This window comes from Vitis riparia, chromosome 1, assembly GCF_004353265.1.
Source record: "Vitis riparia cultivar Riparia Gloire de Montpellier isolate 1030 chromosome 1, EGFV_Vit.rip_1.0, whole genome shotgun sequence".
Classification (NCBI taxonomy): domain Eukaryota; kingdom Viridiplantae; phylum Streptophyta; class Magnoliopsida; order Vitales; family Vitaceae; genus Vitis; species Vitis riparia.
Genome location: NC_048431.1, coordinates 15,574,151 through 15,590,725, shown reverse-complemented (window position 1 = coordinate 15,590,725; position 16,575 = coordinate 15,574,151). Strand labels below are relative to the sequence as shown.

The window sequence follows — 16,575 nt, the reverse complement described above, 5'->3', positions numbered from 1 at the left end:
AGCCAGCATCGGAATATCCAACAATCATAAGAGAAGACTCATAAGGATACCACAAACCATAATCAAAAGTCTCATTTATATAATGAATAATTTTTTTAATAGTTGTTAAGTGTGACTCTTTAGGGTTTTCTTGTTATCTAGAACAAGCTCCAACACTAAAAGATATGTCAAGATGACTCGTAGTGAGGTAAAGTAAGCTTCCTATCTTACTTCTATAAAGCTTTTGCATAACATCTTTTCCAAATGCTTCCTTGCTAAGCTTAGTGGTAGTGCTCATAAGTGTCATAGAGTGTTTAGAGGATTCTAAACCAAATTTCTTCACAACTTCCCTAGCATATTTGGATTGAGAAAGAAATATTCCATCTTTTAGTTGCATAACCTGCAATCCTAGGAAGAAAGTTAATTCACCTATCATGCTCATCTCGAATTCAATCTTCATCTTTTTGGAAAAACTATGGGCAAGTTCACTAGATGTAGCTTCAAAAACAATATCATCAACATAAATTTGAGCTACTAACAACTCATCACTGGACCTATTTATAAACAAGGTTCTATCAACTCCCCCTCTTTCAAACTTTTTCTCTAAAAGATAGGTTATGAGCCTCTCATACCATGCTCTAGGAGCTTGCTTTAATCCATTAAAAACTTTCTTCAACCTATAGATATGATTAGGGAAGTTTGGATCCTCGAAACCCTTAGGTTGCTCAACATAAACTTCTTCACTTAGAATCTCATTTAGAAAAACACTCTTGATATCAATTTGGTAAAGCTTAATCCTCAAGGAGCATGCTATTGTCAAAAGTATCTGAATTGATTCTAATCTAGCTACGGGTGCAAATGTCTCTTTATAATCAATCCCCTCTATTTGTTAATATCCTTAGGCTACTAGTCTTGCTTTGTTTCTCACAATGACCCCATTTTCATCTTGTTTGTTCTTGAAAATCCATTTTTTACCTATGACATGTTTATCTTTGGGCCTAAGGACTAAATACCACACATCATTCCTAGTGAATTGATTTAACTCTTCCTGGAGTGTCGTAGTCCAAGATTCATCTCTTAAAGCTTCCTCCACTTTCAAGGATATCATTAGGGTTATCTTTAGTAGTCTCTAAGTCTTTAGAGTTATCCCCAATTGATTCCTAGGATAAAATTTGATTATCAATTATTTCCTTATCATACCCAATATCATTTATAACTACATTAGAAGATTCCTTGATGACTTGTGAATTTTGATTATAAACCCTATAAGCTTTACTAGAAATAGAATATCCTAGGAAGATACCTAAATGAGATTTGGTATCAAACTTTCCAAGGGTCTCCTTATCCTTTATTATATGGCACTCACTACCAAAATTCTTAAAATACTTAATGTTAGGTTTTCTCCTAGTCCATAATTCACAAGATGTCTTCTTTATTCTCGATCTAAGAAAAATCCTATCGATAGTATAACACAGTATTAACAGCTTCTACCCAAAATTGCATAAGGATAGTATGCATGTGAATCATCATCCTAGCCATCTCTTGTAGCACTCTATTCTTTTTTTTTAGCTACTCCATTCTGTTGAGAATTTCTAGCAGTTGAAAACTCATGTTTAATTCCTTTTTACTCACAAAAGACGTTAACATCCACATTGTCAAACTCTCTCCCCCTATCACTCCTAATCCTTAAACTTGGACGACCAATTTCCACTTGTATTCTATTAAATAAAGACTTCAAATGTTCTATGGCCTCGGATTTCTCCCTAAGAATACTCACAAAGGAGTATCTTGAAAAATCATCTTTAACCACAAGGGCATATCTCTTGCCACCTATGCTTTCAGTTTGCATTAGACCCATAAGATCCATGTGAAAAAGATTTAAAGCTTTAGTGGTCCTTATCTCCTTAACCTTGTTGTGTGGGCTCTTGTTTTGTTTCCCTTTCATGCACTCACCACAAATGAGTTTAGGTTCTCCACTAAGTTTAGGGATACCTTTAACTTTTTCAGTATTCACTAAGTGCACAAGTCCGTGTAGTTTCTGTGACCTAGTCTTTTATGCCAAAGCTCAGTAGAATCAAGCTTAACCCTATTGCACATAAGAGGTGTTCTAGAGTTAGGTTTTATGGAATAACAATTATCAATTGTCCTATGTCCTATGATGACTACCTTTCCATCTTTATTAAGAATCTCACATAATTCCTAGTGAAAATTCACTTTATGGTCTTTATCACACATTTGACTAATGCTTAAAAGGTTTGCTTTAAGTCCTTCAACATAAAGAACTTCATCTAGTTTGGGACAACCAAGGATAACTATACTACCCTTGTCTTTTACTTTAGCTAGGTTTCCATCTCCAAATGTAAAAACCCCGCCCTCATAGTTTTCTAGAGAAGTGAAAGAGGATTTTTCTTTTGTCATGTGTCTAAAGCACCCACTATCAAGGTACTATTTACTAGAAGATTTAGCTTCAAGAGAATTTAATACGACTTGACATTTGGACTTATCCTTTCTCAACTAAACTTGCTTAGTCCTAGGTGGTAACTTGGAGGAACTAGATTGACTTCTAGGTTTCTGATTGGTTTTATTCTCTTTCCCATTATTCAAGATGTTATTTTTAAGGGAATTAAAATAATTCATATTTCTATTCATTTGAGTTTCAAAACTTTCAAGAAACCTCGTGTAGTATCTAAATTGAGAATGTCTAACTTTCTTACAGTGTGTGCATAGTGATGTCTTTTTAAGAGTATCTACTTGGTTGGGGTATCATCCTTACTGATTACTACCAAAAAGTGCTATTTTGTAGACCTAATTATAATGGTTTTAAGCACCTTTGAGTAGTAATCATATTCATTTAACTCAATTAATTCATTAAGGTCCTTAGTAATTGGTTTTAACCATTTTGTGGCAAGTTTACAAGTTTTTATTAGCTTATGAATCAATTCAAGCATGCCAAATGATGGAGGAGCTACTTGGACAAGTTAAAGCAAGGATTTTGGAAGTTTACAGGCTTGAATTTCAAGTGGAAACACGAGCACAAACAAAGGGATAGCCGTTTCGCAAGGCAAGGCAAAGTACCTTGCCAAAATGCAATTTTCGCAAGGTGAAAATGCACCTTGCCAAATTTGGCAAGGTGAATTTACTCATGATGCGAAAATATGGCACTTCGCATCATGAGTAATTCGCCTTGCGAAAATTTCGCAAGGTAACCTTTTACCTTGCCAAAATTTCGCAAGTAACCTTTTACCTTGCCAAATTTCCTCTGTTTCTCCACGCACGCACCACCGACTTCCCAGATATTTTTAGCTTGATATTTTCTCATGTAAATTCCTTTTGTAACCTTGTATTCAGCTGACATAAGGCTTTATCTTGTAATTTTGCTATATATAGAGGTGCACAACGCCTCCAAAAAAAAGGAGAGAATTTGGGGGATCGATCCTCTGTACATTAACTTAGAAATATATAAAGCTCTATTTCTCTCTCTTCTCCGGTTCTTCCCCATTTCTATTTTCTTAGTAGCCAAACAGCCTCTGAGGACTTTTCCTCAGAGGATGATTGGCTAAAACTTTTAAGTTTCTCAAAGTATGGATGTTATGTGATGGCTTGGATGCAATCCCATGGAAATTTCTTGCACCTGGAAGGTAAGGTAGTCGTTTTTTCATTAATGGTTCATTAATGCAAAGTTTGGTTTTTATTTCCTTTGGACAACTTCCAACAGCCAATACTTGATAAGCTTTTGGATTTCTATCCATTAGTTATCTCCTACGAGCTATTGGAAGGTGAGGTTTTCAATTCCAAGTTTTGCATTAATCCGTTAGAACCAATTTCAATGGCCATTGAAAGGTGAGTTTATCACCTGGAATGACTTTGAGTTGCCAATATTTGGTAAGCTTTTAGCTTTAGACCATTAGTTATCTCTTACGAGCCATTCAAAGGAAATCTAAGGTGAATAACCATTGATGAAATTCACTACCATCTGTTTTGCCATTTTAAAGGATTAAAACTTGATTTGCTAAATCCATACCGGTTCGGGAAGCAAGCATCACCATAGTTGCAACCCCAACGCGAGGAGCCTATCCTGAGATTTCCAAATTGCATAAGAGCCAGAGCATAGCTATCCTATCTTTGAGAAACTTGTTTTTACACCCTTTCATTTTAGTCTTTAATGTTAGCTTAAATTAGTTTAAATCTCTCTAAAACATTTACATCTTCTTTTAAAGCTAACATCCATAAGAAAATCACCTATTTTCCTAATTTGAATATCACTAGTGTTTGCGAAAACCCTTCCCAGTGAACGATCCTAGAACCACTATGCTATAGTAGCTTGGCTACTTTAGTAATAGTATTTAAGGTATAAATTTTGTTGATACGCCTTTAAAGCTAAGCTACCATAAGTCGCATCACTTACCTTTGAAAAACGCAGTTTTTCCATGTGAGTTTCATCTTTGTTGATATACCCTAAACTTCTTTTATCACCATGGGTTTTGCATTTATCAAGAATTTCATTAAGCACTTTAGTTCTAGGGTGGAAATTTTCATTCACAGATGAAGAAGGCTTATTATTCTTGATTTCTTGAGTGTGAGCATTATTCTTCTCAAGGAAAGAATGATGCTCAAATTCAAGAAATCTAATCTTCTCAAGAAGATTAGTCTTTTCAGCATCAAGCACATCAATCTTATTTTTATGAGCATCAAGAACTTCATGATTTTTCATATAACTCTTAATTAATCTTTCATGCCCAACAACAAAATTACCAAAGAATTCAGCCCTTTGTTCATCAGTAAACTCATTATCATCACTATCACTATCACAATCAGAATCATTCTCATGTTTCATAGATGTAACAAAAGCTAACATGTCATTGGGATCATACCTACATCTTCAAAAGTTGTAGAAGCACTATCTTCAGAATTTGAATCACCTATGAGGTTGGCTCCTCAAAATGTGAGGTCCATGTGAGTTGTGTTCAAAAAAAAAAATTTCTCACTCTTTTATTTCCCCATTTTATTTATTTTCAAAGACTCTTAATTAGTAGAACTCAACTAGTGGAGTATATTCCATCTTAAACATTGTATTTTTAGTACAATGTGAGGTCCATGAGTGACTTGAAGAATATCCCATGCTTCATTTGCACGTTTTCAATTTGTTATCCTGTGAAGCTCATCTAGACAAACTCCATTAAAAATACTAAATAAAGCCCTAGCATTGGCTTCACTATGTTCATTGTTGGCTTTATCCCATTCATGTTTAAGTTTAAGCTCTCCTATTAATCTTCCTTGAGCATCAAGGATTAATAGTGGTCCCCAACCATATTCAACTAAGTTCCACACCGTTTCACCTTGCATGGTGAGGAAAAACATCTTTCATGTTTTCCAATGGGAATAGCTATTCCCATCAAAATAGGGTGGATTATTCAACAGAGCACCACTTTTTTAATGTTCCATATCAAACTTACAAGATTAATAAAAAATTGATTTTTATCCTATATGATTATTAAAAATTGATTTTAAAATAATATAAACAATAAAAATTGAATTTTTAATCAATAGGATAAAGAATCAATTTTTTATCCTGCTCTAACACCAATTGAAAAAATGGGTATTACTTTGAATGCCACTTGAATAATTACTGAAAGCCCAATAGGGAATGCCTAGAGGGGAGGTGAATGGGTGATTTTAAATATTTAAAAGAATATTGGTTAATTATAACCAACTTTTTATCCTAAGAGATATCAAAGATGACCCAAATAAATAAATGGTTATACCTAAAATCTTTAGGCATATAAAAATATGATTTTTAACTTTTAGGAATACCCTGCAATTTGTTAGGGATAATATAATTATCAATATCTAAATTGTCTATTGAGATATGTAAGGAATAATAAGATCATCCAAAATAAAGTTAATAACATCCCAACAAATTAATCAAAAGATATCCTAAGAGAAGTTAAGGATAACAATAATTGGTTATAGTTATAAAAACCATAACTACCAATATAACCACCTCATTCAATCTAGTCAATATATTCAATCATAATATAAGTAGGCATGAATAAATATAAACTTTTTAGGATTGCCCTATGAGATATTGGAAATAATCAATTTAACATGTTCTAGGCAATTCAAATAAAATATAAAAGATATAGACAATGAGGCACAAGATTTTTATGTGGAAAACCCTCACAAACTATGGAGATAAAAAAACATGAGGTCTAAGACCTATTTTGATATTTGTAATGAAAGTTATGTTCAAAATACTGAAGTCTATTCAACATATAATGGGAAAACTCGAACCTCTTTCAATGTCTCCAATCCGTGACTCAAAGGGAGTCCTACCCTCTCCTTTCTCTAATCCGTGAGTCTTTCCTCTCTCCTTAATGGCAGCCACTTCTTTTTTTAAATCTCCAAAAATCTTGATGGTCCATGCATGTGAGTCATCCCAAAAAGAAAATCTCATCTCCTATGGTAATGCATGATTCTCCTTCCCTTGTAAAATTCCCTCCAAGCCATGAGTATCTTCCTAATCTATATGGCATGAACTCCCCAAGAGTTCTAACCTTCCTAAAATTCCAAAAGCCATCTTCCAATAAGTCTTCCTTTCTTATCTAAAATCTTAAATGCCAATCTCCAACTCTCCAAGTTGTGTACACCTTAGAAAATCCTCTTCAATCTCCAAATTTGATTTCCCAAACAACTCCATGCACATGTCATGCACGGTGACAAGAGATACTATCCTAAAGTTCACCTTAAAAAAAAAACAAATAAAAAAAACAAAACAAAATCCTAAAATATATCTAGATAAACTATCCTAAAATGCACCTAGATGAACTAACTTAAATTGTACCTAAATATACATCTAGACGAACTATCCTAAGTGAATCTAAACTAAGATGCAACCAACAAAATTTCCTAAAATGCAACTAAGTGAGCTAAACTAAAGTGCATTTAAGTGAGCTAAACTAAAGAACATCTAAGTGAGCTAAACTAAAGCTCATCCAAGTGGGTTAAACTAAAGCACATCTAAGTGAGCTAAACTAAAGCGTATCTAAGAGAGCTAAATTAAAGTACAACTAAGTGAATTCAATTAACGTGCATCTAAGTGAGCTAAACTAAAGTGCATCTAAGTGAGCTAAACTAAAGTGCATCTAAGTGAGCAAAATCTAAAATGCATCTAAGTGGGGCTAAACTAAAGTGCAACTAAGTGAGTTGAACTAAAGTGCAACTTATAAGTTAGCTAAACTAAAGTGCAACTAAGTGAGCTAAATTAAAGTGCAACTAAATGAGCTAAATATAAAATGCAACTAAGTGAGTTGAACAGAAGTGCAACTAAGTGAGCTAGGCCTAAGGTGCAACTAAGTGAACTAAACTAAAGTGCATCTAAGTGAGCGAACATAAGGTGCCACTAAATGAGTCAAATTAAGGTGCAACTAAGTGAGCTAAACTAAAATACCACTAAGTGAGCTAAACCTAAAATGCAATTAAGTGATCTAAACCTAAAAAACCAGCTAAGTGAACTAAACTAAGGTGTGACTAAGGTCACAATTGGGATCCATAAAAATCCCTCGACAACAAATCTCTGAAGGTGGCTCAAAAAACAATACCAAATGAGTGACAATAAATCACCATGAGACTACTATGAGGCAACGAGAAATGTAGACAAATAGGATAATATATGGTACTAGGACAAAATGGAGGGTCTACAATTTGGTTTAGTGATCAACTTCTTTATCCTTCATCAAACCCATTTACTTTTTTACTTATTTTCATGGTTAGGGTTTTTGAAATGCCTATTAGCTTTGTTTCTTTGGACACTTTACAAATCGAGGGTGGATTTGCCGAGGAGAAAGATCTGGTTTCCACTGTGTTGTTTCCTTGGGAGAAGAGCAGATCAGTGCCCATGAAAGGACATTGGCCCAAGGTAACTTTCCTTCAAGGGAATGCGTGAAAGTCTCAAATTCTAGACCAAGAAAAGAGATGATAGCATTTTCTTCTTGTTCTCAATGTTAGTTTGAGAATGAGTGATTGCCTGGGTGGGAGACACCCATAAGAAAGTGTCATTATTAGGCTTTTTAATTTAATATTTTTGTTGTGTTAAATTAATTTTTGAACAATGCCTATAATGTGTCGTGGGGAATTTAAATCAGCCAGCATGACTCTACCTTTGGGCTGTTGCGAAGTTGCCAGCAATCTTGCAATGTACAGTTTAGTTTCTATTTTATTGGTTTTCATATTGTCTTGTTTCATTGCAGTCTTTACATGTATTCCTCTCTTTCCAGCAGGTTTTCTCAGAAGAAATGGTTTCGGATGGTCGAACAAGATATACCGTCTTCCATCTTAGGAATGGGGATCGCAGCCAACTGCAAACAAAATGCGACAGCTTTAGGATCAGCTACTTGAGAGAGCAGTTTTTGGAAGGGAACTGACACAATATCACCTGATGCCATAAGCATATTAAGCTACGATGATAAATTAAAGGATCGTTTGATTAAGAAGGATGAAATATTTGTATCATAAAATATAAGTTTTTTTTGGATAAAAATATCTTTCATCAATTTTTATTTTATCCTTATTTTACATCCAAGGGCTTTTAGGAAAACAAAAGGATCAAGAAAAAAAAAATGTCAAATTGAGGTTATAGTTACTATTTTCAATAAATAGAAATTATTTTTCCAAAAATAGAAATTAAATCATCTATTTGACTCAAATATTTCTAAATTAAAAGGTATTTTTCTTCAAATAATTTGGTAAAAAGAAAAAAAAAAACCCAGTAATTTAAACCCACACCTCGCACAAGTGCATTTTAGTATCATGATGACCATTGCTTCTTGAAATAGATAAAGAAAAAGGTGTAAGTGTTGAAAGTGAGACCAAAAAAGGAATCGAGCTGATTGTGAGAGTAATAGTGTGCTTCAGCTTCTCGCAGGTTAAAGAGCATGGTTAAACTACATTCCTCAAGACTTTATCATCAAATAAAATACCAAGAAAAATGGTCACTTGTAGGTTAGACCCTTGATTACGAGATGACCGTTAAGGGGGATGGGAACAGCAGTTAAAAGGAAGAAATGCATCGGCAATCCCAGCAAAGGTCCCTTGAATTTCTGGGGCAAACCACTTCAGGAGTATCGTATGTCTGAGATCCTTCATACAATAAAAATAACAACCAATTTCATCCTTTTTCAGGATCAAACAGGAGCTCATCATAATAACTAAGAAAGGAGCATGACGCACAGAAGCACATCCAGCCGGCCAGATTTTCTATCTCAACAATCTGATGACAGTCCCAAGCCACTCCTCAGGAACGTTGTTGCCTTTAAGTTCCCCTCTCAGGGCCCTAAGAGAGTCGTCTGTGGCTGCCTGCATCCAGCGAAAATGTGCTATCAACTCTAAGATGAAACAATAGAAGCAGATTTACTTTCTGAGCACCAACCTTCACAATGTAGACATCAATTCCAAGTTTAGCAATCATTGCAGCTTCCCATATCTTGGTTGCCATTCCTCCAGTTGTATCATGGGCTGCTACGGTTATCTCAACTGTTGACCATATCAAATAAGGTGTTACAGTCTAAAGCAGCAGAAAATAATTTAATCCCAATGCTGATGCTGATTCATCTTTAAAAAGGAAACAGTGAATATAGACTGTTAAATTGAGTTCTCTCTCTCACACACACACATGGGAGTGCCCTTAACAATATGCCAGAATGGCAGTAATTATAGCAGTTCTACTTCTAGGATGGCATGAGCACCATCCATATCCCTACCCTCTTATTTTGAGCTAAAGATTCAACAACATCCAAGTAGGCATTTTAAGGTTTCTTGGATAAGTAATTCAAATTGCAATGTCTTAAAAGAACATTCAAATTCAAATTTAGGAGAGGGGATTTCCAATTTTATACTTTCTCAAATAAATTTTGTTGAGATAAGGTTGTCTTTTCTTGATCTTTGAATATATTAGTTGCTTGAACATTTCTATTTAAAGGACTGTTGGGTGTTCTGCAACAGAGGTCAAATTCATAAAATGTCTTCTAGTTGTCTATCCTATATATAATCATCCTTTGGTTTATCATTCAGAAAAGACAACAGCCACAGGTTCCTCTTATTGGATTGAAGCAAAACTTTGAATTGAAGTAGTTCCTCTTGTTGGATTGAAGCAAATCTTGGAATTGAAGTAGTTTCTCTATAAAGGTAACGTTCAAAAAACAATGACTGCCATTGGTGACTCTATAGCTAAGCCAACTATTCCCGTTTTCAAAAGTGAAATTTATTAGTGCTACAACATTAAAATGAGAGTTCTAGGCTTTGTTTTGGGAGATGTTCTCGAAAACAGTTCTGAAAAACAATTTTTGAGAATGGCTTTTCAAAATTGTTCTTTAATGTTTTGTAGAAAAAAAAATTTCTTTAGAACTTGAAATATTCTTTAACTTGTTTTCTACATTTTTAAAAATGTTTTAAAAATGCTTTTTATATGTAATGCTTTATTTTTAGTCATTCTCCATACTTGAATAATTATTTTTTAAAAAAAAAACTCTAAAAAAACAAATGAAAACAACTTAAAACAATTAAAAGAAGTTCCATGAAAACACTTTTTTTTTTTTTTCTGGTTGTCAAATATGTTTTTCTATTTTTTGTTCTAAAGAACATAAAATTGTTTTAAAAAACAGTTACCAAACAAAACCCTATTTATCTCTCAGCTTATGGCTATTAGTGGAGAATGGTTATATGGAATATGATACGGAAGATAAGCTAATCACTGCCTGAAGAAAAACATTGAAGGGAAATACATTTGGGCTCTATTTTTACATTCAGCAGGCCAGGGATGATACAATTTTCCAAGAATTATGGGTGCAAGTACCACAAAAGAATATTGGAATTGCTGACAAATAAATATAAAGGATCAGATCAGGTAATCAACTTAAGATTGCAAACTCTACGTAACCTTGCTGACAAAAAAATCTAAGTCAATAGAAGATTATCTTTCTAGAGTTACTTCTATTATAAATTAGATAAGGTCTTTGGGTGAAAATTTGTCGGGTCAAAAAGTGGAAAAAGTGTTGAGTTGTTTAAATCCCAAGTTTAATGGCGTAGTTTCTGCAATTGAGAAATCCAAGATTTAGTATAATTATGGTTCTTTAAAATGCATGAAGAAAGATTGAACAGGTTTCTTGAAACCCGAGATGAGTAAGCTTTCCAATCCAGGGCTGATTTTAAAAAGGGCACCAATGGAGGAAGACAACGCAGAATTCATCAAGACGGAAGCATCATTGCAGAGGGAAAAATCATGGCTTGGAAAATAATGAGCAAAGTGAAAACCAAACGCAATTCAATGAGAACTGGTGAGAAGCACTTCAATGGAGGTAATGGCAGTCTCCTCACATGCTATAATTGTAAAAGGAAAGGTCATGTTGAAAAAGATTACTGGCATAAAAATTAGGATCCAAATGTTCCGTGTTGCTCCATTTGCAAAATTATAGGCATACAAAAATTGAATGTTGGTATAAATCTAAAAATAATGCAAATTTTCATGAAGAAAAGGTTGATGATGAAAGTTGAATGTAAAAAAATTGTATATTTCTTGCCCCACTGCCACTACAAAAGTGTTTAGTACTTGACAGTGGATGTAGTAACCATACAGCAGGTGACAAAATGATCTTGTTAAAACTTGATGAATCTATGAGATCTCAGGTTTGCATGGAGGATAACAAAAAGTCCAAGTTCACAGTAAGGGAGTTGTTACTATTGACATCCTGTTTGGTAAGAAAACTCTTCATGATACTACGTATTTACCGAGCTTGGCTCAAAATTTGACAAGTTTGGGACAACTAATCAAGAAGGGATTCTATGCTATTTTTAATGAAGCAAGATGCATGATATATGATAAAGGGAACTAGAAATTATCATTATTTGTAACAATGATTGAAAATGAAATGTTTCCTCTAGAATTTTCTGATCTTAACCTCAGTGTTTTCAGTGTAAGTTCATATGATGAATCATGGCTATGGCACAAGAGGTATGGACAATTAAATTTCATGGGTTGAGTTTGATGCATAGAAAATCAATGGTCGCTGGTTTGCCTCCTATTTATAAGAATGGTGAGATTTTTGAAGGTTATGCATATGGTAAGCAACATCACATAACCTTTCAAGTAGGAAAAAGTTAGACAATAAATGAACCCTTGGTATTTTCACATTTAGACATCTATGGTCCTATGAGTACAACCTCCACAGATAGAAGTATCTTTTTTTTTTTTTACATTTGTGGATGACTATTCTCAAATGACTTGGGTCTACTTTCTGAAATGAAAATCAGAAGCATTGTCAATATTTTACCAGTTTAAAGCCTATGTTGAGAAACAAAGTGGCAATGTCTTAAAAGAGCTTATGAACTGACTGTGGTATTGAATTCACCTCCGCACAATTATTCAAGGTTTGAAAAAATGTAGGAATTCATAGACTTCACAACAAATTTTACTCCACAGAAAAATGGATTTGCAAAAAGAAAAAAATTGAAGCATAGTAGAAGCTGCAAGGTGTATGTTAAAAGAGAAGAATCTTCCTCAAAAATTCTGGGTTGAATATGTCAACTGCAGTATATTTTTTGAATTGTTTCACTAACAAGGCTATTGAAGCAAAGACTCCATATGAAGCATGGTATGGTAGAACACCCAATGTGAGTCATCTAAAAGTATTAGCTTCCACTGCTTAGGCACATGTTCCTATTTGAAAAAACAGAAAAAACGGATGATAAAAGCAAAAAGTACATTTTCATTGGTTGTAGTGAAGAAACAAAGAGGAATCCTGAGAAAGATTAATTGCTTGTTGTTCCAAATGTGATTTTTAATGAAAATGATATGTTAAATTGGGATAGTGTTGCAGTGGAATCTTTTGCAGTTAAGAAGCCCCTTGATTCAGCTTCAAGTTCAAAAAAACAGTCAGAATTCACTCCAAGAAAATTCAGAAGTCTAGCTGAAATTTATCAATCTAGCAACTTTGCTCTTACTGCATTTAAACCAACAACGTTTGAAGATGTAATGCCAAAACCAGAATGGAAGGCAGTAATGAGAGATGAAACCAATGCAATTGAAAGAAACAAGACATGGAAGTTGGTTGATCTACCTATTGGGAAGGAAGCGATTGGGCTTAAGTGGATCTACAAGTCCAAGTTTAATTCCAATGGAATTCTCTAAAGCCACAAAGCTCGATTAGTTGCAAAGGGGTATGCACAAATTCTTGGAATTGATTTTTTTGAAACATTTTCACCAGTAGCAAGGATTGACCCCATAAGAAGTGTTAGTTTTGGCAGCTCAAAAGAAATGATAGGTTTACCAATTTGATGTCAAATTAGCATTCCTAAATGAATTATTATCAGAGAAGGCGTATGATGAGAAACCTCTTGACTTTGAGGTTAAAGGGATGGAGGAAAAAGTTTATAGTTGGAAAAAGCACTTTATGGGCTCAAATAGGCTCTCAGAGCATGGTACAGTAAGATTGATAAATAATTTTTAGATAATAACATCAAGAGAAGTGAGCGTGAAAGTACATTATATGTGAAGTCCCAAGGTACTGATTCTCAGCGAATGTATCTATGTTGATGATATGATAATTACCATAAATGCTCAGAGTTTAATTAAAAAATTTAAGCAAAATATGATGAGAAATTTTGAAATGACAAACTTGGGTCTTTTGCATTATTTTTTAGGTATTGAAATTATCCAAGACTCATGGAACTTCTTTGTGACAAGAAAACTATGTCCATGACTTGTTGAAAAGACTTCCCATGCTGAACTATAATCCAACAAGGACCCTATGAACATAAATGAAAAGCTTCTGGTTGATGATGATGTTGAAAACAGATCCAAAGGAGTATAGAAATTTGGTGGGAGGACTGATTTATCTCACTTAAGGCTTGACATAATGTTTGCAATTATCTGGCTTTCAACATTTATCCAAGCCCAAGTAAGCATCATCTTGGTGTAGTGAAAAGGGTTCTGAGATAAACAAGTGGTACTCTTAACTTTGATCAGGTATCACCATGTTAATAATTTTAAATTGACATTAGCTGTACAGATGACCGGAAAAGCACTTTGGGATTTGCTCTGTCTTGGTTCAGGTGACATTTCATGGGCAACAAGCAAGCAACTATTAATTGCCTTATTAAGTTCAGAAGCAGAGTATATTGTAACAAATAGTGAAGCATATCAAGTGATGTGGCTTAGGAGATTTCTATGTGATCTGAAAGAGAAACAAGATAAACCAACAACCTTGCATTGTAACTCTACCATTGCAGTGACAAAAAAATAAATAAAAAATAAAAAATAAATAAAAATAAAAATTGAATTTTCATGGGAGAAGCAACCATTTTGATCTTTGACATCATTTTATTCAAGATTTTGTGGCAAAGGAAGAAATAAAGTTTTGTAATACAGAAGACCAGATTGCAGACACCTTCACAAAAGTACTTCCAGTGGAAAAATACTCCAGATCAAGGAGTCTACTTGGATGTCAAGAACATTTGAATTAAGGAGGACAATGGATAAGTAATTTAGATTGCCGAATTTTTTAAGGTCATTCAAATTCAAATTTAGCAGAGGAGATTTCCAATTTATCCTTTTTTCTGTTATTTGTTCAAATAAATATTTTGTTGAGATAAGATTATCTTTCTTGTTTTTTTTAATATTTCAGTTGCCTTGATATCTCTATTTAAAGGACTACTGGGTGTTCTGTAGTAGAAGTAGAATTCAATAAAAAGTCTTTTAGTTGTATATCCTGCATAGATTCTTTTTCTTTTTTTTCTTTTTCTTTTTTTATCAAAAAAAATAACAAAGCTATAGTAGAACGTTTATCCCTATATTAATTATGTAATGTACTAAAGTGGGTGATGCAATTTGGAACCAATGCAGTAGGGAGGATTTACAGAGTAACCCGGAGTGTTTGAAGCATTGTCTTATAAGTAGATGGGAATTTTGGAGATGAGGCTTTAGAGTTAGGTTCTCTAAAATCTTGGGCTAGTATCAAATGGAGTTTGATTGGAAACCTTCATTTGTTGTTGTTGGGTCATGCTCTGATTTTGTTTGATTTTGAGAAAGCTAATGACGCTGAAAGGGTGTGGCATATGGGGTGCTGCTCTTTCGAAGGAAAGAGGTTGCAACTAGATTGGTGGAGTGCTAGGATAGTTTTGCTCCTAGTGCCCCTAATGAACATTCTGCACAAGAGGAGAGGAACACATATCATACTTAGCACAAGGTGTAGACCCTCCATTTTGTCCCCTTAGCACATGCCCAATTAGCTGATCTTTCAGTATTCCATAGTAGTTCCTTGGTATCCCACTCTACTCGTACAGCTTATCTTTCAAGCCACTTTGGAGACTCTAGTCGAGGGATTCATTTGGCCCCTCATTGTGACCCTTGGCAGCCCTGATTTAGACTTAGGTTTTTTCTTTCCTTTTTTAGGATAGCTTACTTAGGTACACCTTCAGGATAGCATACTTAAGCCTACTTAGGTATACATTTTAGGTCACTTAGATGCATCCTAAATCACTTAGGTTCACTTAAACACTTCTTAGGCACACCTAGGCACCTTCTAGATTACACACACTCACCTTAGGTCACTTAGGCTCACCCTAGGTCACTTAGGCACATTACACTTCACCTAGATTCACTTAGGGCACATTTATGCCCACCATAGATCACCTAGGCATATTACACTTCACTGTAGGTAACTTAGGCACATTGTCCTAATCACCTTAGGTCACTTAGGTACTATTCTGATCACCTTAGGTCACTAAGGCACTGTCTTGATCACCTTAGGTCACTTGAGCACCTTTTAGGTCCACCTCAACCCATTTTAGGCACAACTAGACCCAATTAGTTGCACCTAGGCACACTTGGCCCACCTAGGTTCACCTTAGCCCATTAGGCACCACCTTAGGTCCATTTAGGTTACTTAAGCCGATTTGGACACCCCTAAGCCCATTAAGACTCATTAGGTCCACCTAGGTCACTTAGGCTCACTTAGTTTCACCTTGGTCTATTAGGCATTCTTAGTGTGACTTGTGTGGTTGCATGACTTACATGGCTTGCGTGACTTTTATTTATTTATTTTTATTATTATCAATCACTTATTTTTCAATGGATAAGGAAGAGTTGATTCTTTTAAGACTTTGAGAAGGAAAGAAACTCTTTTGGGCGTTATTGAAGATCACCTTTGGAGAGTTAAATATGGTGATTAAGAAGTTTTTGAAAAAGGTAATCCTTCCGTGATATGCACAAATTAGTTTTGTATTTTCTTTTGGGAAGACTCTCTTAGTCCACAATAGATAGAGATATTTGAAGGGAAGATCAAGAGAAAAAGTGGGAGTTTTGAAATTTAAAAGATCCTTTTCTAATGGAGGATATACGGAATTTTGAGAGAGGACTCCTCCAGGAAGACCAAGGCTGCCATTGACTTACCTTAAGAAGAAAATACACTGGAATTTTGAGGGACAACCATGCATTCCATTTAAGAAGGTTGCCATGTTGAAAGATCTATGGGCGGCACGCACCATGGAGCCATAGAAAAAAAAAAGGACGACATAGTGCATTGGGGGAAGGCGGGACAGCAGCGGACA

General features: G+C 34.6%; 1 protein-coding gene across 2 annotated transcripts in view; it reads right to left on the bottom strand.

Annotated features, from left to right (window-relative positions):
- Positions 1-8,838: 8,838 nt before the first annotated feature.
- LOC117912870 (isopentenyl phosphate kinase) overlaps positions 8,839-16,575 on the bottom strand; it is a 42,762-nt gene continuing 35,025 nt past the window's right edge. For both annotated transcript variants that reach the window (XM_034827640.1, XM_034827648.1), the window contains exons 11-12: positions 9,404-9,507; positions 8,839-9,330 (exon numbers count right to left, since the gene is read on the bottom strand). In XM_034827640.1, the coding sequence (XP_034683531.1) occupies positions 9,232-9,330; positions 9,404-9,507 (203 nt within the window). In that variant the 3' untranslated portion in view covers positions 8,839-9,231. The remainder of the gene's footprint in view (positions 9,331-9,403; positions 9,508-16,575) is intronic.